At 49.7% G+C, this 20833-nt stretch overlaps 9 protein-coding genes across 9 annotated transcripts; 3 read left to right on the forward strand and 6 right to left on the reverse strand.

Annotated features, from left to right (window-relative positions):
- Positions 1-1185: 1185 nt before the first annotated feature.
- Positions 1186-2461, reverse strand: EJ05DRAFT_475667 (kinase-like protein). Its single transcript, XM_033743858.1, has one exon. It carries the CDS (start codon positions 2105-2107, stop codon positions 1301-1303), a length of 807 nt encoding a protein of 268 aa, XP_033600793.1. The 5' UTR covers positions 2108-2461; the 3' UTR covers positions 1186-1300.
- A 3073-nt stretch (positions 2462-5534) lies between these two features.
- Positions 5535-6157, reverse strand: EJ05DRAFT_485483 (putative non-classical export protein Nce2; the record flags this gene model as incomplete). Its single annotated transcript, XM_033745456.1, has 3 exons — positions 5535-5744; positions 5797-6060; positions 6122-6157. 3 exons carry the CDS (start codon positions 6155-6157, stop codon positions 5535-5537), a joined length of 510 nt encoding a protein of 169 aa, XP_033600794.1.
- A 1781-nt stretch (positions 6158-7938) lies between these two features.
- Positions 7939-10042, forward strand: EJ05DRAFT_475671 (uncharacterized protein). Its single transcript, XM_033743859.1, has 2 exons — positions 7939-8078; positions 8189-10042. Exon 2 carries the CDS (start codon positions 8267-8269, stop codon positions 9854-9856), a length of 1590 nt encoding a protein of 529 aa, XP_033600795.1. The 5' UTR covers positions 7939-8078; positions 8189-8266; the 3' UTR covers positions 9857-10042.
- Positions 10043-10127: 85 nt separating this feature from the next.
- EJ05DRAFT_475672 (uncharacterized protein) lies at positions 10128-12397 on the reverse strand (the record flags this gene model as incomplete). Its single annotated transcript, XM_033743860.1, has 1 exon — positions 10128-12397. A coding segment is annotated over exon 1 (1816 nt), but the record flags the coding sequence as incomplete, so codon positions are not given.
- Positions 12398-13146: 749 nt separating this feature from the next.
- On the reverse strand, positions 13147-14611 carry EJ05DRAFT_348213 (uncharacterized protein). The gene is made up of 2 exons (XM_033740981.1): positions 14326-14611; positions 13147-14270 (listed from the first exon to the last, which is right to left on the reverse strand). Exons 1-2 carry the CDS (start codon positions 14341-14343, stop codon positions 13230-13232), a joined length of 1059 nt encoding a protein of 352 aa, XP_033600797.1. The 5' UTR covers positions 14344-14611; the 3' UTR covers positions 13147-13229.
- A 268-nt stretch (positions 14612-14879) lies between these two features.
- On the reverse strand, positions 14880-15584 carry EJ05DRAFT_499874 (uncharacterized protein; the record flags this gene model as incomplete). Its single annotated transcript, XM_033746910.1, has 3 exons — positions 14880-15018; positions 15072-15210; positions 15260-15584. 3 exons carry the CDS (start codon positions 15582-15584, stop codon positions 14880-14882), a joined length of 603 nt encoding a protein of 200 aa, XP_033600798.1.
- Positions 15585-16335: 751 nt separating this feature from the next.
- On the forward strand, positions 16336-17282 carry EJ05DRAFT_438197 (uncharacterized protein; the record flags this gene model as incomplete). The annotated part of the gene is made up of 2 exons (XM_033741824.1): positions 16336-16591; positions 16645-17282. The coding sequence occupies 2 exons, from the start codon at positions 16336-16338 to the stop codon at positions 17280-17282; spliced, it is 894 nt and encodes a 297-aa protein (XP_033600799.1).
- Positions 17283-18242: 960 nt separating this feature from the next.
- Positions 18243-19555, forward strand: EJ05DRAFT_475675 (putative extracellular lipase). Its single transcript, XM_033743861.1, has 3 exons — positions 18243-18442; positions 18528-18696; positions 18797-19555. Exons 1-3 carry the CDS (start codon positions 18355-18357, stop codon positions 19464-19466), a joined length of 927 nt encoding a protein of 308 aa, XP_033600800.1. The 5' UTR covers positions 18243-18354; the 3' UTR covers positions 19467-19555.
- Positions 19556-19652: 97 nt separating this feature from the next.
- Positions 19653-20796, reverse strand: EJ05DRAFT_438670 (anion-transporting ATPase; the record flags this gene model as incomplete). The annotated part of the gene is made up of 3 exons (XM_033741840.1): positions 19653-19695; positions 19744-20333; positions 20404-20796. The coding sequence occupies 3 exons, from the start codon at positions 20794-20796 to the stop codon at positions 19653-19655; spliced, it is 1026 nt and encodes a 341-aa protein (XP_033600801.1).
- Between the last annotated feature and the right edge of the window lie 37 nt (positions 20797-20833).

The raw sequence follows: 20833 nt of genomic DNA on the forward strand, positions 1-20833 counted from the left end.
AATCAATGCGACGTAAAGTATATTGACGTCCATCCCTAGGTTATGGGACGCACCCCGTTATGGGACAGACTGCAGGTACTTTGAGATTGAGCGACTCTAACCCTCTGAGCGCATTAGATTAATCTACATCCTTCTATTAATAGTTTCTTTACCTACTATAGACTGCACGTACCCTTAGAGATACAAAAATTACAACGTTGTTGACGCCTGCCTACCTGATGCAGTAGAGCCTTCTCTTATGCCGGGATTGAGGCCTACGCTGTACAGCGCTGCATTAGCCTCGAAAACCTCTTAAATTGACAGACTGGCTTTAACTAGACCTTAGAATGTTACTTTAGGAGCGAGAAGTCACTATTAGCCTTGTGGCCATCGTCGCGCGCTTGTTTATGCGTGGTTGCCACCCTGGTCAGTACTTAAGACGGAGGCAGCTCGGAGCGCTCTCGACCCCGCACTTGAATAGGATTAGCGTGTAATCTATCCCGGGGTTCGAAAGCACGTGTTTGTGGCTGTGCGGAATCATGGCTATGCTGACAAATCTTTGCCGGTGCCCACAGTCATGTGACCGATCGACAAGCGTATGTTTAGCTGAAAATTGCTTAGAGTGGGTTGATAAAAGAATGCAGCAACTTGATGCTATATAGTGTAAGAATGAAGGGAGCTGGGCCGTATTCTAAAACGCTTAGCTATCATTGTCATGATCCCAGTTCAAGTCGGCAAGTCATCCCGTGACGGCACATATGTGGCGATTGAGAGAGGTATGGAAACGATAAGCAGCGAGCTAGACCGTGATAGCCCTGGTACATGCATAGGTGAGCTGCGGGGCAAGCAAGTCTAAGTTACTTAAGCTGAGCTCCTGCTGTCCAACCAAGGCTTTTCTGCCACGCTTCTACGCCTTTTCACCATGTGTCGGTATACTACAGCCGATATCAACTATTCCCAGTGTCGATTACCAGCTCAACATAAGATCGTGAAACGTCTTCACAAGAGATGTGAAGCTTCTCCGAAGCCAGGACCAAGATGTGAGAGCTCCACGTATGATCCGGCTCTTGGCACAAACCTACCTTCAAACCGAAACGCTCCATGCAGGTTTTGTCGAGATTCAGGCATAGTCGTACAGGTGCAATATGAAGATGTCAGTTATATTATATGCATCGTCTACATGAAACCATCTGACTGTACAAATAGCATGACCTTCATGGTTGAGGAACCAGCCTGGAAGGAGAGTGTCGATGGGATACAATGGATACCATGTCATGCATTGTACTTATAAATATCTCCTAGCCAGCATATCTCTAAGCACTCAACAAATCCTCAATGACCTTAAAGCATTAAAGAAAACCGCTTTCACCCTCCCGTAGCCAGAGTTTACTTTCCTAGTAGCCAGCAAGCTAGCTCGGAGTTCTTGAAGAACTTCATCCATAGTATCGAAAGTACCATTCCAACAATCCTGCATCAATTTACCCAACAGTATATTTTCGACTTCTGGAAATTGATTCTCAGCATATAGCTTTTTGACACGGATCATTCGATCCTCAAAAGGAAAAAGCTCGTCGTATGGTTGTCTGCCCGTTATAACTTCGTATATCGCGCAGCCAAATGCGAAGATATCGGTCTTCCGGCTAATTCTCGGGGTAGATTCCTTATAACTAAACCACTCATAGCAGGCTCCTGCATCTTCCCCATCAATGCTACTGCCTTCGAAGTCTATAATCTTTAGGCGGTCCTGAACTATAATCCAATTATTACATCCAATGTCAGCATGAAGAATGCCATTGTTGTGCATGTATCGCGTTCCCTCTGCAGCATCGTGTAGCCAGCGAACTTTTGTATGTAACGGGATCAGGTTCGCTCCGCTTCCTTGAATCACTGTCCGAACGGTTCTACCACGTTCAAGAATAAGGCCGTCGTGCGTTGCACCTAAGTATCTTACAATATTTCCATGTAGTCCCAGACGTTCGAGTGCTCGACGCTCAATGTCGATTCCCTCTCCGTGGAACTCCTTCAATATTCTTTCCTCATCGATCGCGTATATGACTCCTGATCCACCGGCTGCAAGGAATTTAAGACTTCCATAGTCTATAGCCTGGTCTTGCATGTGCTCCTCCATGTTCCGAAGGTCGTGATCTCATGCTTCTCGGGCATGAGATAGGAAGCGCGTAGGTTCTATCGTGCGAGGTGCGTTAGGCAAGGATTGTGATCGAGGGAGCCGGCTCGTCAACGCTTCGGGGTTTGCGAACTTAGAGCTGTATCGCGTGAAGGGGTAGGATCGCTTCGGACAGTGGGATGCAGGCGAAACGATAGGAGAGCCGCTTTCGTCTTTCGAGCAATACAATAGGCAGGAGTAATCGTTTTGCGGGTTAAGTGGCCTCGTCTTTGTCGCTGTACGTTGTCGACATGGATTGCGATGGTTGTTGATCGAGTTATATACTGGTGCGCGACGTGTCGGCAGCGCACTTTTGGAGGCTGACTTAGCCCAAGTTGTCGCGCCATGGCGTATCGCATTATCTCGGGATTTCTTCGGTGATTTGGGCAGTTTTTGATTGAATATCTGTAGTAGGGATAGCGCCAAACACCTGTTACCAACGAAGCTGTAAGCAATGGCACCGACACATCTTGAAGTAATTGGTCATCAGTCTAAACAGCATGTTCAGTTCTAAACGCTTAGCAAGACGCATCCTCCTAATACATTTTTGCAACCGGCGCCATCCATAGCACTCCTGCGGCTTCTGCTGCCTGAACATCGCTCACTCTTGCGACTTTTCGCTTTGGCACAGATTGTTTAGCCCCAACATCGAGTGAGTTCGCCTCGCCTTCCAGCGCAGTACTCTTGCGCTTCCTACCACGGTTTATCGTACTTGCAGACGTCGTGGCTTCTGCCGCGTCCTGTGTAGCCTTTTTAGACTTCCGAGAAAGTCTTGCCTTAACCTTAGCCTCATTAGCAGCGTCCTCTTCGGCACGCTTTAACCGTTTTTCTTGGAGATGCTCATAAGTAAACACCGTCCCAGACCCCTGTTCTAGTATAATTGCCTTAGTCGATCTGCGGGGTTTAGCTTCGTTATTGATCGTCGTCAAAAGTTGAATGCGGTTTTGCTGAAGAGCATTCTTCGTCAAGGATAATCGGGCAGCTTTGGCGAATTTTAACAGGTGTCGTTCTAGACTCTGCTTGCTTGTTTCGTCAAGAGTATGAGCATCCCTCTTCAGAATCAGATCTTGCAGCGACGTGAGGCCCTCTGCTGACACTGGTGTCACAGGCGTTTGCAGTACTGCATCTTGCTGACAAGGTGCTTCGTTGATTATCGATACAGTCAGTTCAGTCGCTGGTCTCGGCACAGTCCTAAGTACTCGCTCTGGGTTGAATGGAAACAAACCACTTGCAGTATAACCAGCCTTGATGTTCTTCGGCGTGAACGCTCGCTCCCTCGCAGGCTTGTATAAAGAGGTAAAATGCTCCTTGCCAGTAGTATTGACACCTCCTCGCTCAATCGTTCCACCTGGTCGCGGTACGCCGCCTTTAACGGGGCGAATACAGCAACGTCGCAAGGCTGAAGCTTGTGGGATGTATGGGAGGGGAGACGACATAAGATGATGTTATTTGCGAAACAATACTCTAAGATCTCAAGAGTCTCATGCGTCCCAAAGCCGTCAAGAATTAATACGCGGGGTCTCCCGTTAGCACGTTCTTTAGTCTCAGGATCAAATACTCGCTTAAACCACTGCAAGCTAATGTTGGAGTCGGTATATCCAGATTCATTGCACGCATATTGCCACCCGGGAGTAGGAAAGACTGTCCAGTTGCTTCGATGGGTGGTAGCCGGCCAAATAATCATAGGGTTCAGATACCTACCGTCAGCGCTAATACACTCGACAGCCGTAACCATTGTTCGCTTCACGCGCGCGCCTCTATAAGTCCGTGTATCATCCTTACCTACGAGGACTTTTACAGAGCCTAGCATCGATAGCATGACCCCAGTCTCGTCCATGTTATAGAAATTCTCTGCTAGGATGGCGGGATCACCTAAAACCCTACCTATCACCTCGAACCAGTGTATCATCTTTCCACCGATATTCCTGTCGTGGCGGTTCCAGTCTAGCGCCGTGACGCGTCTGGCTGCCGTTTCTGGGTTGCGCTTCTCAAAAGCCTTTGCCCAGTTCTTACTCGGAGGCTTGAGGGGCCTGTCTGCCGGGGGTCGCGCGCGGGTGGCTACGAAGGCGAGGGAGGGAATGTACTTGATTCGTACAGGCTGTCCGAGATCTGACATCTGTAAGATGAACTTCACGAGGGCACTCTCTTCCCACGGTGTTAGGTACTGCTGGCTTTGGGCCTTGTCCTGCATCGAGGGTCCATTATGCGCGCGACGATGGAGGGTACTTCGAGCGACTCCGCTGTGGTCTGCTAGAGCACGGTACGATCTAGGCACACCGGGAGGAACTCCTCGTGCTAATGCTCGCCTTGCCTTATCCATGATAAGTTAGTAACAGTCTATAGGGCGAATGCTGTCCGCTCGCCTGAAGGCATCGTGAGGCATTGTAGCCACAAAGGACACATTCCAGACCCGAGAGACCCGTGGCATGCGCCACACTTATTTCTGGACATTGGAGATAGGCATAGCGCGATAATTTAATACGGATCATGTAAGCAGCTTAATATGGCTAGTGTATTTTGTTGTAGCGGGGGACTATTCTGCGCATTCTTATCTCTTGAACGGACCTCCCGGCATCAACGCTCCTAGTGTCAAAGTAGCTTCCAGCACCGGGAAATATACCTTTAGTACTTTTACTTCCTTTCAAGACCTCCGAATGACTAACAGAGTCACAAATTCGCAAATAGACAGGGGTGAACCAGCGAGGGATCAACTAATAGCCTTCAGAAAAAGATCAACAACATAAGCACCGTTGCAGAAATCCTGTTCGGAGTCTAGCTTCTGAAGGAACAATAGCTACAGATTCGTATACGCTAACTACAACTCTATAAACTTATAATGGAGATGTTCCGGACCTCCGAATTGCAAAAGTGTCCCACCTCAGGGTGCGTCCCATGACCTAGGGATTGACGTTGGATCGTTGTTGCTTGAAACCGCGCACAGGCCATAATGAGCGACGCGTTACCACAAATATTCCTTCGCGAGTATCTCAATTGACCAGTCCAAGGGTGTGAGCTTTACATGTTGAGCGATTCGAGCGATGGAAATTTACAAACGGTATGCTGAACATGGCGGGCAAGCACGTCAAGCACCACAGGTTTCGTCAATGTTTCCGCGTTGTATGCGTTCATTGTTATCCTACACATTATGGTATTACCGCTATCGTGCCATTAAAACTCCAAGGCACCCACGGCCTTTCAATCAAACACCTCTGATGTAAAACCACTAGATCGTAAGTATGGTGATGTGCATAGATCATGTATTGTGGTGAAATAGAAGTTGATCCGAGACATCAATCGCACAAACTAGACTCATGAATGGCGTATTCACGCGGTTTGAAGCTGCGTGATTCAAACGCTCCGTTACATTCTCCATTAGCTCTGTGGCCCACCGCTAGACCTGGCTCATTGACGGAGCCCCACGGCGGATACCTCCAATACCACCACGCATATTAACGTTACCGCCACCACCCATGATGGATAGAACAGTAGTAGCAGCGAACGTGGCAAATCCGAACCAAAGGAAGGCGGTGGATGCCTGCGCCTCACGACAACGCTTCATATGTGGGCCACCGTTCGTCACGACGTTGGTGCTTGCGTAGCCCTAGAAACCTGTTAGTGTCACATGCGCCTGAGTGTTGTGAGTTGAGTATTACCTCATTGCTGCAGCTGTGGGCGCCGAGGTAGGCAGCCGTAGCAATACCGCCGATAAGCCAGAATAATGTATTGAGGCCATCTAGAGCCATGGTAACGATTGGAATGGCCATGCCATCCTTGATGGAGGTTGGTATAAGGTAGATCAGAGACAGCATACCGAAAACGGCAACAAACATGTCGTAGTTGATGATGCTAGGATTGCCGGCGTACGCATCGTGGATAATGTTACCAATGAGAGATATGAGCAGGAGAGTCCATAGGAACTGTTTGCACAGTGTCAGCTATTTGGCGCTTTGTTGTGGTTAGCCGCAGTTAGGTAAATACCTGGAGGGCTCGTAGGCCAGTTTGGACGACAGACATGATCGGGTTGAGTGAGAGGATAAACGTTTAGCGGTAGGAGTGATGGTGATGATAGTATAGCGCGACGGTACGTGGAGGTGGTGCGTGCAGGAGGTATGGAGGAGGAAGATTGTTGGTTTATGTAGTGTGGTGAAAGAAAGAGAGCGAAACAATGATCCATGACGGATGGGCGCGGCGAGTGAGCAGTGACGTCGTGCAGACCAGCTCAAGCTCGGCGGGTGGATGTGGCAGATCAGGGCCTGTGCAGAAGCTTTTTCGTCTTTGACCCCGGGCAACGCCCTCCCGAGCGCATCAGGCCATTCCCTTTCACACTATAGATTTCACCCATTAACGCGTAGTGACGCATCATCATCATTATTGCGACCAGAAAGGCAGTCTGATCTCGTAGCGGGCTCGTCATAATGTCTTCTAGACCAACCTTATATACCCATAATTTCGCCTGATAGTTCCTATTGCACGTCCGTACCTTCGAGAGACATGAAACCAGCCGACAGACTAGATCGGAGCACGATGCGTGCGGAATGTACTCGGCGGCATGTACTCGGCGGCAGATCCTACTTTGTCCCTGCTGGTGTATTCCTAGGCACAGGTCGCATTCGCATGCCTCAGACTCCCTGCAGCTGCAGCTGCAACTTCAACGATGCGCGTTCCTGGAGACGGATTGGAGACAAACCTATTTGCGTATCACGCTCTGTCGGCATTCTTCGGTCAAGCATAAGAAGAACAAGGCACGTGATACAACCACTCTCGTCGACCGAGTCAGCGACTAAGCGGGGCTTTCGAAAGCTTGGTCAGCTGAAAAGATGAGTCTTGATGAGATGCGCACTTGAGGAATCGAAACAAAAACCCCAGCTTTATCCAGTTCTTACCGTAATCGAAATGAGGCACCTCGACAGAACCCATCTGCTCGAGCATAGCTGTCGCTCAGTTTGCCAAACACGACGGTATCCCAACTTTGCTGTTCTTACTACATGCTGGAGTCCTCTTACGTGCCTGAAGAGGTTTGGCGCCAGTGTCGGTGCTGGTGCCGGTGTCGTGGTCCGGACTCCGGGGTCTCTTGACATCCTCTTGAAATCCATTTATCTGTGGGGCTGACGACCTGTTATGCGCCTTCTCCTTATGGACACCTGGTTCTTGTACCTGGCGAATGCTGATAAACTTATAGTGCTCCAAACATATAAGAAGTCGTCGTATGCCCTCAGTGTGTAGGGTTCCTGCAATCTTCGGACGGGACTGTAACAAAAATGAGACAGTGCGGCTATCTACAAGGTCTTCCGAGTTCTCTTAGATTTGTCTCCTGGATTTTCCCCGAATCACCTCAAAGCACACTGCTCAGCGGTTTACATTACTTCTCCTCCTGCCCAGTGTATAGGCCATCTTGCCTGGGACTGGCTTTACAAAGTCGGTGTAGAGCACTCAACGGAAACTACTTCGGCTTAATTGCATTAACAGTGATAGTGGTAGGGCTGTAGTCTTGTACATAGAATGAACTGTCATCATTGACGATCCGCCTGTGCTCTGGTACTGCTCCTGAAGTTCTGCTGACTTGCTTTGCTTAGAGCCACCTGCTACCATGGATGATCTAAGGTTCCTTCTACACCCAAGCTAGACCCAATGTAGACACCGCATCCCAGCTGTGCTCCGCGAGAGGGGCGGTGCAAGATTAAAGTCATCGTCGCATTTATGACTACGGCTTACTTATGACTGGACTTCGTCCGCTGCCTGGACACCTGGTTATCTTTTCTATTCTACCTCACATTATCGTGCACTTGACCAAAGCTTGGGCTTCAGACTCCTCAAGTCTTGCAATATACCTGGACACTCCTCTTCGAGCGTCTCATCAGCTTTGAGTAAAAAAAGCCGTACCCAACGTTACCTCTATTGCTCAATCGACGGAGGACGACGTTTCTCATACCAAAAGGTATAGTCCTCCAGGTTCACTGTACGCTTCAGACTCGTCTTGAAGCTCCAATTACATGAATTGGAATCACTTTTGGTGTTTCCATCGAACCTGTTCTTACGAATCACCAGAACGTCCCACACCAACGATACGAAATCTTGCTAGAACTTTGTTCACTCGGTAATCAAATAAAAACAAACAATCACGACATGTCTTCTATTCAGTCTTTCCGCATTTTCCGGGCCACTGGTGCCGACGGCTTCTCCCTTGACGCTCATGCCAAATTCGTCTTCGAGCCCGCTCTCGAGTCCGATGAACTTTTTGATGCTCTACGATGCTCCTACCCAGAAGTCAAGACTCACGCCGAGCGAAAGCGCCAAGCTGTTCTTGACTTTCTCGTTCAAGAACGTGAGGCTGATATGAGAGCCTTAGACCGGCTCATCAGCGGCGAGTCCACATCCCCAGTCCAGTCCTGGAGTTCGCAAAGTGCTGGACAGACCCCCGCTACAACCTCATTTGGACCCTTCCCTTCTACAAACTCAACCCAAGCCTCTCCCGTTGCCATTACACCAAATTTCACGGCTAGCGACTCCACAACTACTGCATCTACGCCTTCAAATCCCGCATTCCACGTTTGGAATGCCTCTAGCAACAAGCCCGTCAAGCTACATAAGCGTAGATGTATGACTGACGCGGAGAAGGAAGAGTATCGCCAGCGACGCATAATCGGATCTTGCGAGTCTTGCAAACAGAAGCGGAGAAAGTGCCGCCATTATGAAACCGCTGCAAACCAAGCTGTTGCCAAAGGCAGGTCGAGCAAGCGATCCAGATCCTCGAAGACTGCTTCAACTTCTCGGACGAGCATGTCGAAGATGGCGAGTACCAGCGGCTCAAGCAGCTCTTCGCCGTCTGAAGCAGCAACACAGTCTTTCAATGATTCTCCGGCATATCATACGAACTTTGGAATGGATGGCTCAAATTTTGATTTCGACACTGAACTGTCTGGCCAGCTCTTCCAAGGCGACTTCGCTCTCTTCAACGAACCCACCGAAGAGGACTTCTTCAGCAATGCTATGCTTCCATTCGACAATACTCAAAACTTCTCTTTCTTTAACAGTTTTGACTCGAACTTTGACTCTACAACATATGCAAATAGCACATCTCAAACAACAAACCCGAATGGCACAAGCCAGACTGTAATGTCAGATTGGCTCACAGCGCCGGCACTCCATGGATTTGTTGATTCCACAGCGCCATCCTCACAACTACATTTGAATGCGTCACCAAACGAAGTCGATATCATTTGGGGCGACGACAACGCAAATGCGAATCGTCACCAATTACACGACTTGAACAATACCGTCCTTGCGACCAACCGCCGCGATGGCCAGGAAGAACCCATACCCTCAATTGCACGAACCGAAAGTAATTCGTCAAGTACAAGCGATAGCGATCCACGCCCTGGCGTAGTACGAGAACCTAGGCGGACAACGTCCGCCCTGGAGTATTACGCGACCCCAATCTCGTCCACGCCCTGCAGCATCGACAATTGCTCCCCAGGAGCCGAAAATGCACCTTCTTCGTGCCAATCCAGCGAGGAATCAAGTTGCGAACCGACCTGCCGTGCGATATTGACGTGTTATCTTGCGTACATGGCGCAGATGATGCAATCCGCGAGTAACTTGAATGCAATCTTTCACGCTGCTGTCAGTGTACTGGGAAGTGTGGAAGGACAGAGGATAGTCCGCGGTATGGACCAGACGGTCGTGGGTACTGACAGGATGGTCGCCGTTTCTTAGCATGTCCTCTCTTGGATAGATTAATAACGGTATAGGAAAGAAAAGGACACTAGCTACTAGCTGAAACTGTAGATTCATGGCTTTGTCATGCTTGATATGAGGCCTAAACTCTTCCAAGATTGAAGGCGAAGGAACAGAGTAACAGCTAGACAGATCAATTGCCCTTCATATTGGGTTTACACTTCACCGTGCTCCACGTCAGCTTACTTTTGGTGCCTCACTTAGTGGACGGGTCAAGAAACAACCGTGACCGTATAGTCTTATTGCTACTCCAGCTGGATTGGCGCATCGCAGCGTATGTACTCTAGGACGTTTGGCTGGGGAGAGGGCCCTCACTGTTGTGACCATTATTCATGCCACCGTCGGTGATATCGACAACTAAGCTACTTGCTCCCAAAACGGCCGAACCGCAGTCACAATGCCGACTACCTAGCTACCAGCGGCTTAGGACCTCCCTCATCGCAAGGAGGGAAAAGTGATGCTTAGGTGCTAAATCTCATAGCCGGCGATGAAACAAAAAGTGACTACTGTGCAGCCCCTCTAAACGAACCCACTGTTGTGTCTCTTGCTCAGCAGGTCCATGCAACCGGCCCAAGTATCAACTAGCTCATATCTTCCGAATTCTCCTCCCCTGTATCCCCCTCACCAGATCCGTTGTTCGATCCGATCATCCTGTGCTGCGAATCCTGCAAAGCGTCTGTGTGTGGCGGTGTTTCGACTCTCGACTCAACCGATCTGAGGGAAGCCGTTGCCCTCTGCGCGTCTCGCAACTGTATCATCCTTTCAAGGCGATCTTGTGACGCATTTGTAGCATACAATCGCTGTCTAAGTAACTCCGCTTGTCGTAGAAGTTCGATCAGTTCCGATTCTTGGTCCGCGTTTCCAGTGTGCTGTGCTGCGAGCTGTTGTAGCTGACGTGTCGGCCTGTTTCCTTGCTGAGCGGCATTGATACCATCAAGTCTTGCTAGTTCAAGGGTTAATCGCCTGGCGTCTGCTCTATTCTCTGCAGTCATTTGAGCCAACCGTTGTGCGGGACTCATTTCGTTGGCATGAGCAATATTTGGCATACCGTTTAATGCAGCTCGTCTTGCCCTGTTCTCACGGGTATCTGTGATTGAGCCTGGCACACCAGCTCCGATGAAAGTCCTGTTTGATTCTGGGCGTACAGGGAGAAGTATTGCTGCGACCGGAGAGATCGCTGGATGCAAACCAATACACTGCTGAAGACCCACCACATACGTCCAAATATTCAACAACATCGAGTAGCACTGGGTTGCACTGATCGATAAGGTGTTCGATAGGTTGTGAGTGGTTATGAAACGCCGCAGAAGCTGTTCCCAATACAAGTATTCTTGGTGAGGCGATTCACCGACCTGGAGGCGACCACCGATAGGCTCCTGGTTGTGCATGAGTGCAACCTGATCATCTATAAGCTCCTCCAGAGTCCTCATAGCTATCAGGGCTGAATGTGCAGCTCTAGAGGCTACTATACCCTCTGATAGACCTCCATTGTCTCGTTCATCGACCACTGCTTCAAGGCTTCTGATAGCGGCAGTTGCATCCGGACGATATACTCCATTCTGGATCGAAGCTATCATCGCGACCGGCGCCGCAAGGGGATCTGATGAAGAAGTAGTCGCCTGCGTACCTAGTAGAGGCAGTTGTGCTATCGAATGTTGGATCTCAGTGTTCGGTGCCGAATTCGAATTTCTGTGAGTAACTGGAGCTGGTGTTGTCACGGAAGCTCGGGCAGAGTTACCGGACCGTCCTGGCTCTACTGCTGGCATATGCGGCATACGAGGGCCCGGCAGCGATATCGCAACATCTCTGACACTAAGTCTGTTCTCAGAGGCATGATAAGTTCCACCGCTTGGTACGATGGAATCGACAACTGTCTCAGTAGTCCTAGCTGTGCTTCGTGCCTCCTCTTCAATCTGACGGGCTAATCTGTCAGTAAGTCTATCACACTGGTTTTGTATTCTAGCTGCTTCTCGTTCTGATTGCCTCAGAGCACGCTGGCGCGCTCTTGCAAGCCGGATCACCTCCCTTTCCGCTTGTCGTGCAGACTGCTCCCTGCCTATCCTGTAGTCGTCTTGGATTCTCTTGTACGTCGCTTGGCATGCCTGTCTGAGTGTCCATCCGCGCTCCAATATTAAGAATCGTATCTGTGCAATGCGGCCTCTTATAACCATTCCGGGGTTAGAGTGGAAGTCAAGTTCGTCGTCCGAGTAGTCGAGGTGTGATTCGACTTGTTGCTGGAGCCAAGTCTGTAATATTTCTGTTTGATAGTCCCTATATTCCGCAAAGCTGGAGAAATTAAAGATGCTCATGTCAGAACTTCGTGCATGAACTCGTCGTGAATAGACGTCGGGCGCGCCATCCCTCTGAGTCTCGATGTCACCGACAGTACTGTCCGTCTCCATGCATTCTTGGAGATATTCTTGGAGATATGGAGATATATGTGACACCGACGGCGGACTTCTGGGGGCGGTGGCGAGTTCAATGCTACTAATTGAATGGCTGTACGATTCTTCATAGCTGTAGACTCCGGAGCGGAGCGCTGAAATCACCTCTTGCATGACGGCGTCAAGGTGTGGAACGTTTTGTGTACCAGATGCTGCAGTCATTGGAACCACAATGATGGGAATTGAGCCAGTTAATGAGAGACCGCGTAGTGAGACAGGATGACCAAGGACTGTAGTCGCCTCTGTTCCTCCTGGACCTACGAAAAGATCTGTGCGTTGTGCGATTTGCGATGCGAGAGCATTGCGTAAAGCTGTATTCAATGCTACAGGCAAACGTGTAGATCGAAGACTATGGCGACCGTCATTGGAGGGTTGGTCACTCATCATAACAGCACTCACAGTGTTGTCGAATAAGTTGTGGGGATAAGGGTGGAAAGAGAAAGACAAAGACAGTGAGAGGGGGAGAGAGGATCTATCAAAGGTGAGCGCGAGATCAGAAATCGTTGTTTTTGTTTGTCACACGCAGACCCCTGCAGTTGCACTGAGCTTTTCACCCTACACTTAAGTAGTACTCAAGCCCATCAAAAGTATCCAATAAGAAGAGATGGCTAAGAAGATATGAAATGCGTGAATACACTTTGGATGATATACAATGAAAGATTCGGTATATTACTTGGATGCTGTTGACGCCCTCAAGAAAAAGAAGCAATACAAGGGAGACTTCGTCCTGTCTATTCCACATCGCCTTCAAGGGCTCATGATGTTGATTACACAAGTAGTAATGACGCTAAAACAGGATTCCTCCAAAAGCTTCAAGAGCGCCTCGCAAAGTGGTACACGATTATTTAAAGCATTACAAGAAAGGAATACACAGTCACATAGAGGGATGAGGGGCGTTGCTCCTACCCCTAACGGCGTCCGCTTGGAACTATGGTGACCTTTCCATATTTATCTTGGACCGGGACAGTGCCCTGTGGACAAAAATAGGACCTTCCGGCAGGTCGAATCGTATCAACGCCTCCAGGGTACTTAGTTTCCATGTATACCCTATCCTTACTCTTCGGCTTCTTTTCTGCAATACGAATCTTTTCAAAGAGGCAGTACGAAGCGTAGTAAATGCAACTTGTATTCCCCGAATTAGGTCCCTTTTTGCTCCGGAAGTCGGTCAGTTGTTTTGATTGAATCTTGCGGGTCTCGGTGTGATACTGGGCCATCAGATCTCTGAGGAACTGTGCTTGCGTAATGCCTTCTGATCGGAGGTGCGCGCCGATCTTGCGCCGTATTTCATCGCAGGTATCATAAACCGGCACTTTATCCTCCAACTCCCCAGGCAGTTGGACAGCTTTTGCATTCTGGGCCCTTTCTTCGGCCTTTGACGGGGCTGGTGCAGGTTCCCCTGCAGCTGTGACAACCTTTTGCTTCTTTCTCGGCATCGGAATGCCCCTGAGCTCTCTTAACCTGAAGAATTTCCATGCTGAGTGGTAGCATTCAGAGTTTGCACCCTTGTATGGTCCATTCTGTCCCATAAAGTTGCGATAGGACGGACCGCTGACGTTGATAGCTTTTTGAAACTCCCCAACCTTCATTTCCCCAGAATCAAGGAAGTTATTGATCCTAGCACGGACTTGGTTGCAATTCAGTACCGGACCCATGGTGAAGTCCACATCGTCGGAATCCGCATCTACTGAAGCAAGGTCTGTAGATGCGGGGCGTTTCCGCTGTAGCCCATTGATATCCTGTATTGAGACTGCATATCCAGGGCGCCCCATGGCGCCTTGAGGTACCGCGTTTGAATTGGGGTCTGTTCGTGGTTCTGTGTTGAGAATTGTCCCGAGGTAAGATGGGCGGGTCCGTAAAGAGTCTGTCGGCTTCTTTGCTAATTCGCTAAGAGAGGAAAGAGGAGGTAATTGAACGTTTGAGTCACGTTGACCCAAGGCCTGGCGATTGATCTATGGATTCACGTCAGGTCAAGGATTCCGGGGGGGGCTTGCACGGAGAATTTACAGGCGGAAGTTTTGACATCTTCAACACGTCCCCTCGGAGTAGATGATGACTGCAAATCAAAAGTGGAGGTCTATCAGGTGCACACGGTGAGAACTGGTCCAAAAAGTGATATGATTAATCGATCAGAGGGATTGTTGGTGAGGATCGTGGACCGCGTCAGAGACATGACAAGATTTTGTTTATGGGTACGCGAGTCCTCCGCGAATGCACGTGCAGATAGACTACGCCAATTCACGCCACCCCTGACCTAAATCAAACATAGCTAGTCTTCGGACCTCAGAATAGTGCCACAAGAAGCAATAATGATAGCGGCACAGATATATAGCAAGCCACTACAAATAAAAACGTCGCAGGTAGGAGCGGTGTACGCTACCAACAGGAGAATGCCTGGCGGACATGTGCCATTATACCTAGATCTGATGCTTAATTGCAGATTGGGGTATGTGTACTGCGGCCGGTCAGGACGGTGTGATGCATCGTTTGCTTGAGTTGAGCCACAGTGCCATGGACCGCAGACGTCAATATAGTACTCATTTAAGGTCGATACCTATACCTTAGTCGAGGAACCCCAGCTCCTCATCCATGACACCACTCAGACCTTTCGTAAGTCGATGGGTACCACTGTTGACGGGTGGCCACTCTCTACTTCGCTTTTGCATGCCTTCTGCTTGCTGCAACGCATTTGGAAGATCTCTAGCGGAAAATCAGAGTAGACCTAACTGGGATATTTTGTGACGGGTACTTACCCAACCCTACCGTATACAACATATCCTTGGTCCTGTAATGCCTTAGCTAGCTCGGTTTGATGGTTGTCCATGAGAGCTTCATTTGGCACTACAATCAGAGTCGCGCCAACACGAAGGGCGGCGAGGATTGATCCTGATCCTGTCAAGATTAGATGTCTGCAAGAAGAATCATCCGTACAAAACCGTACCAGCATGACTGATTACGAGTCCTGTTTCATCATTGAGGCTTCCTCTGGCAGCCCTCATGTCATCATCGATGCCGTCTATTTTGAAATCATATCCCGAGATTTGGAGTCCAAGATTAGACAAGAGAGCTCTATTGCCCAAAATACGATCGAAGTGATCCTTGCCATCTTTGCCGTACTGCACTACAAGATGTGTGAAACCCAGGCTAGCGAGGGCTTTGAGAAACGAAGGGTCAAGGCACTCGACCAACAGCTGATCAAAGGATGCGGTTGCGCCGATAGTGACGAAGCATAGTCTTTTTCTGGACGTTACATCGCTCCCAGGCATACTGCACTGTGTCCCAACAAAGTCCAAAAGAGCATACGAGAACTGAAGGATGCTTGCATCGAATATTGACACTAACAAATCATACCTGAGGTAGTACTTGGGTACTGCCGAAGAATACCCGACCTCCGCTCCTTCCGCAAATTTGAAGCTCCGAATGTAGCTCCTAGAGTTGATCCATCCGTCTACAGTCACGGCGATGGAGCGAGCACTTACTCGAGCCTTCAATGGTTCGCGAAAGTCTCCATTTCGGCGGAAGCCTACTGTTACATTCTCCCAATGGCAACGAACACTTACTTCTACGCGACAATACCGCGCAAAGGAAGACAAAGACGATAATATTTTCATGGGCGATCAGACGGAAGCCCATACAGAGGAAGGCAATGGAAGCGTTTCGAAGATGGATCAAGAGAAGAATCCTACGAGACTGAAGGATTCCAAATCAAGAGATGCCTTCCTCAGGAAACGGATGAAATTGATCATGAAAGAGGAGCAATCAGAAGATGGATATCGCCTGCCTAGCAAGGCCGAGAAAGCCCGTGAAACATTCAAATCCGAGGAGGCATTCGATGATTTCACTAATGACGGTGTGGAAGGTGGTGATGTAGAAGAACTTACGGCAACGACATTCAACTTGCCTTCTCGAAGTAAAAAAGGTGGCAATGAGGTCAAAATGATCTTGCCATATCGCAGGACTATTGGGGATGATACCCTGAAACAAGGAGAGACAATAGGCCTTCAGCAGGCGCACGAAATGGGCTTGGTCGACAATGTATCGACCATATTGCAAGACTCCGAGGAGCCTTTCGATGACACTTTCCCGCCAGAAGAGGCTTATCGGGATGACGATCTAGGGTACTGGGCTGAGGGACAGGATGAAAGCGAAAGACTCCCTGATGATGAATTTTATGGCGATGATATCGCTACTCCAGGTCATACAGAACTCGAGACGCACCGTGAAATGAGAGAGTTCGCAAGGCTTATCACCTGGGATCTACCTCTACTTGGATGTATGTATTGTTGGTGCAGTCATGTAAGAACAGTAAAGCTAACGACCATACAGCTCTCACGAAAAGCTTCACACCTCCAACCCTAAACCAACCCCTACGATTCCGCTATACTACATACCTTGGGGAGGATCATCCTGCCGCCAACAAGGTTACCGTTGAATTCAATCCAAACGACTTGCCAGACTTAACATATGAGCAAAGGGCCACGCTCATCAAGCTTTGTGGACCACGTTACAACCCGGAGAAAGAGGTGGTGAAAATAAGCTGTGAGATGTTTGATACGCAATTACAAAACAAGCGGTGGCTATTGGACACGACCAACGCTCTCGTCAAGGAAGCTAGAGAAGGCCAAGATTCGTTCGCGGATATCCCTTTCGACTTTCGCCACCACAAGCCCAAGCCCGTCTATAAGTTTCCCAACAAATGGATCTTGACCGAAGAGCGCAAAGCAGAATTGACAGCAAAACGCAAACAGTCTGATGAAGCCGAACAAGCCAGGAGAGAAGGCAACAAGCTCATAGACGGCGCGGCGCTGGTCAGAAAACACCACGCAGCTACACCTGCATTGCCATTGTCAGACAGAAATGGCAATCCACTGACAATTGAAGAGCCCGTGGCGGACCTTGTCATGGCAGAGCTGTCACCACTGAACAATTACCGAGGACGACGGCGTTTCAAGCGAAATACGTAATCTTGTTGTGAGCTGTATCCAACCTGTATAATATATAGCATCATCCAAATCCATGTACAAATTGTGACCAATGAATTAAACATCCGCTTGTCTAATCGGCATTCAACAAAACTGTTGTGGAAAAGGAGACCTCACTATTTTGCCAGTGCTGCTTGATCATCTCGTCTCCGCAGATCGGCCCTGGAAACAGCGATCCAACCTTGTAGTTGACATGGTGATCACATGAGCGTACGGAGTACCGCTTCGCTTACGGGTATACGGGTTGCTCAGAAGACTAATGAGAGGGCGCGTGTGAGACAAACGAGGGTAGGTCAAGGCTGCATTCTGTCTTGAGTCCGTGTCTCAAGAGGCGGATGCAGGCATATCCGGTAAGACTAACCTAAAAACCTTCATCGTTTCATCAGGTCGATACGTGTACGAATGAACCTTTTTTTTTTCTGGAAATGTATCGATCTAGATCCCAGTCCCAGTCCCACAAACCATACCATTTCCCCAGAATCCCCATACACAGTATAGCAAAGCCACGAGCCGTGAGGGCTCCACGCAAATTCCCCATTCCCAGCTGAAATCGTCCCGCCCCCCGCGCTTACGGGTCCGTCCCGCTCGCTTAGCCACGTCGCTCCACCTACGTAACCCGCTCTCGGTGCCCTCTCGACCTTCCGCAAACGGAAACTCGTTGTGCACCATATCTCCAAGGAATTCAGGCGCCAAACACGGACCGAGTACTCGTTTTCGCTGACGCTCACCACCACGGCCCCGTCTCACCTTACCTTACCGTGCGTAAGACAGGGCAGTATGCTAACAGAGAATGTGCTTACGGATGTGATGTAGTGACAAGTATGTCTCCTTGCGTAAATCTGCCGGTCCGGTGGCGGACAACGCGCCAGTCGGGGAGCCAGCGTAGCCAAGGAAGTCAGTTTGCGTGACGAAGGGAGCTGTTACAAAGTCTATATACCAGAGACGAGCCGGCTGTTTGAGGTGATTCCGTGTCGTTGTCGTTGTATCTTTGTGCTGTATAAGTCGTTGATGCCCTAATTGCCCCTGCCCCTTTGCTAGATGTCAAGGACTCACGATGCCTCTCACCACCACCATCATCACGTTCGTGATCTACGCACTGGGCGTGTACGCTGTGCCATCGCCTAGAAGACTGGAATCTCGAGGTACGCGCAGCAGTATACTCCATCGCGAGAATAACAGCGTTGACGGGGGTCGACTTTGCTAACCATGGCTCGACCACATACACAGCCGTCGATGCAACCACATTCACCGCGCTCTCGCATATGGAACAGTTTGCCGCCGCCGCCTACTGCCCAGGCAATAACAACTCTCCCAATACCAAACTCAGCTGCGCACCCGCCGATACATGCCCACTCGTCGAAGCAGCGAATACAAACACACTCTTTGAATTCGAGAAGTCGGTTTACCTCCCCTACCCCCCTTATATATCACTCGCCTCGAAACGGATACTCCATGTACATCTCTTCCCTGTCCGCGCACATACTGACGGCAAGCAGCTCCCTCATCACAGACGTCACTGGCTACGTCGCCACCGACACCACCAATTCCCTCGTCGTCGTCTCCTTTCGCGGCAGCCAGTCAGTGCGCAACTGGATCTCCAACCTCAACTTCCTACTCGTCCCTACCGATCTCTGCGCTACGTGTTTCGCTCATGACGGCTTCTGGACCTCGTGGGCTGAGGCGCGGAGTGGCGTCCTCGCCGCCATAATGACCGCTGCGAACTCGCATCCTGGGTTCCAGCTCGTTGTCACCGGGCACAGTCTGGGCGGCGCGATTGCGACCCTGGCCGCTGCGGAGCTGCGGAAGAAGGGCTATACGGCGCAGTTGTACACGTACGGGGCGCCGCGGATTGGGAACAAGGGAATTAGTAATTTCATCACGACGCAAGGTGGCAACTTTAGAGTCACGCACAAGAACGATCCGGTGCCGAAGCTGCCGCCGAGGTTGGGATATGTGCATATTGCGCCGGAATATTATATAACGAGTGCGAATAATGTTACGGTGACGCCAAGTGATATCCAGGTGTTCCAGACAGGAGATAGTAGCTCTGGGAATGCGGGCGATGGGGGTCTGGACACGGACGCCCATGGGTGGTATTTTAATAGAATTTCGGCGTGCTCTGATGGTGACTTTGAATTGAAGAAGAGGGACGAGGAAAAGCGTTGAGGGCTTTCCCGTGGCTGTATAGGAGTGATGAGATGAAATGAATGGCTACAAGTCTGTATTTGAGGAATCAATTGTATCTTTGTATTGAGCTTCTTACCATGTTAACCATACTACACTTTTGACACCTCCATGCACCTACACTGCCCAATCTGCGCCGCCATAATGATATCGCTTAGAGGAAGAGGACTACTGGGGTGGGATATAGGGGTTCACAAGCATATCGCTGAACCTGCAAGAAACCGTTAGCAGGGTACATGTTTAGCAAAGGGAGACTTACTTTTCTAACTTCTCCTTTCCTCTCACCTCCTCCACTAGCAGTGGCATCTTGACTACATTGAACTCATCATACAACTCCTCGATTTGGTCCAGATATTTCTTCTGCATCTTCCGACGCGCGTTACACTGTTCACACTCATTGTCTTTCTTGGGAAATAGTAGCTGATTCACCACAATTGCATGCGTGTCGATCTGATAACTGCTCAACTCCTGAATCATTCTCTCCGTTTCGTACAAACTTAGGAATTCTGCGATGCATACGCACACAAATGTCGTCATATCAGCGTCCTTGAATTGCGTGTTTACTTCTGATATAGTCTCGCGTAGCGTCTCCATCTTCGATAGAATGTCGTCGAGGCTCTGGCCGTTGGGCAATCCACCGCGCGCGCCTAGCACGCTGTTCAGCATGGGACCGAATTGAGATGAGAGTTGTGAGAGCTTTGCAAGAGCCTTTTCCATAACGGTAGGAAACTGGAGAAAGCGAAGCGTGTGGCCTGTCGGCGCGGTATCGAAAATTATGACCTCGTAAGAGAGCGATTTGACTTGCTTAAGCACTTCTGCAAAAGACATGGCTTCATCGACACCCGGAATCTGCGATACACCACCTTCATCAGCCTCCGAATTCCCATAATTCTTGCCTTTGTATACTCTTCACACGTACACTGAACGCCAAGTCCTGCATCATGCCTCCCATACCCCCGGCCATGCCGGCGAGCGGATCCTCGTCTTCTCCTCCTCCCGCCAGAAGATCTTGTATACTCCCGTTTGGATCGATCTCCATGGCGCTCAGGTTATCAAATCCATTGATGAGTCGCGCATCTTTGCCAAATTTTTGGTTGAATGCGTCCGAGAGGTTGTGCGCTGGGTCGGTCGAGATGAGGAGGACTGATTTGCGATGCTTCGCGAGTTGGATAGCGAGTGAGCAGGAGGTTGTGGTCTTGCCGACACCACCTTTGCCACCTACGAAGATCCAGCGAAGGGTTTTCTGGTCAAGTATGGATTGGAGGGTGGGCTCTAGGATATCGTCGTCGACGAGAGTCATGGCGTCTGACATGATGTTTTAGGTGGGGCACAGGTGCCGTCGAGAAGGA

Source organism: Pseudovirgaria hyperparasitica (assembly GCF_010093815.1).
Source record: "Pseudovirgaria hyperparasitica strain CBS 121739 unplaced genomic scaffold EJ05scaffold_7, whole genome shotgun sequence".
Lineage (NCBI taxonomy): Eukaryota > Fungi > Ascomycota > Dothideomycetes > Acrospermales > Acrospermaceae > Pseudovirgaria > Pseudovirgaria hyperparasitica.

Coding starts and splice junctions, on each gene's coding strand:
- EJ05DRAFT_475667 (XM_033743858.1), bottom strand. CDS start 2,107: ATGGAGGAGCACATGCAAGACCAGGCTATAGACTATGGAAGTCTTAAA.
- EJ05DRAFT_475671 (XM_033743859.1), top strand. CDS start 8,267: ATGTCTTCTATTCAGTCTTTCCGCATTTTCCGGGCCACTGGTGCCGAC.
- EJ05DRAFT_475675 (XM_033743861.1), top strand. CDS start 18,355: ATGCCTCTCACCACCACCATCATCACGTTCGTGATCTACGCACTGGGC. Junction 18,443..18,527: donor TAGAAGACTGGAATCTCGAG/GTACGCGCAGCA, acceptor CCACATACACAG/CCGTCGATGCAACCACATTC. Junction 18,697..18,796: donor ACACTCTTTGAATTCGAGAA/GTCGGTTTACCT, acceptor GACGGCAAGCAG/CTCCCTCATCACAGACGTCA.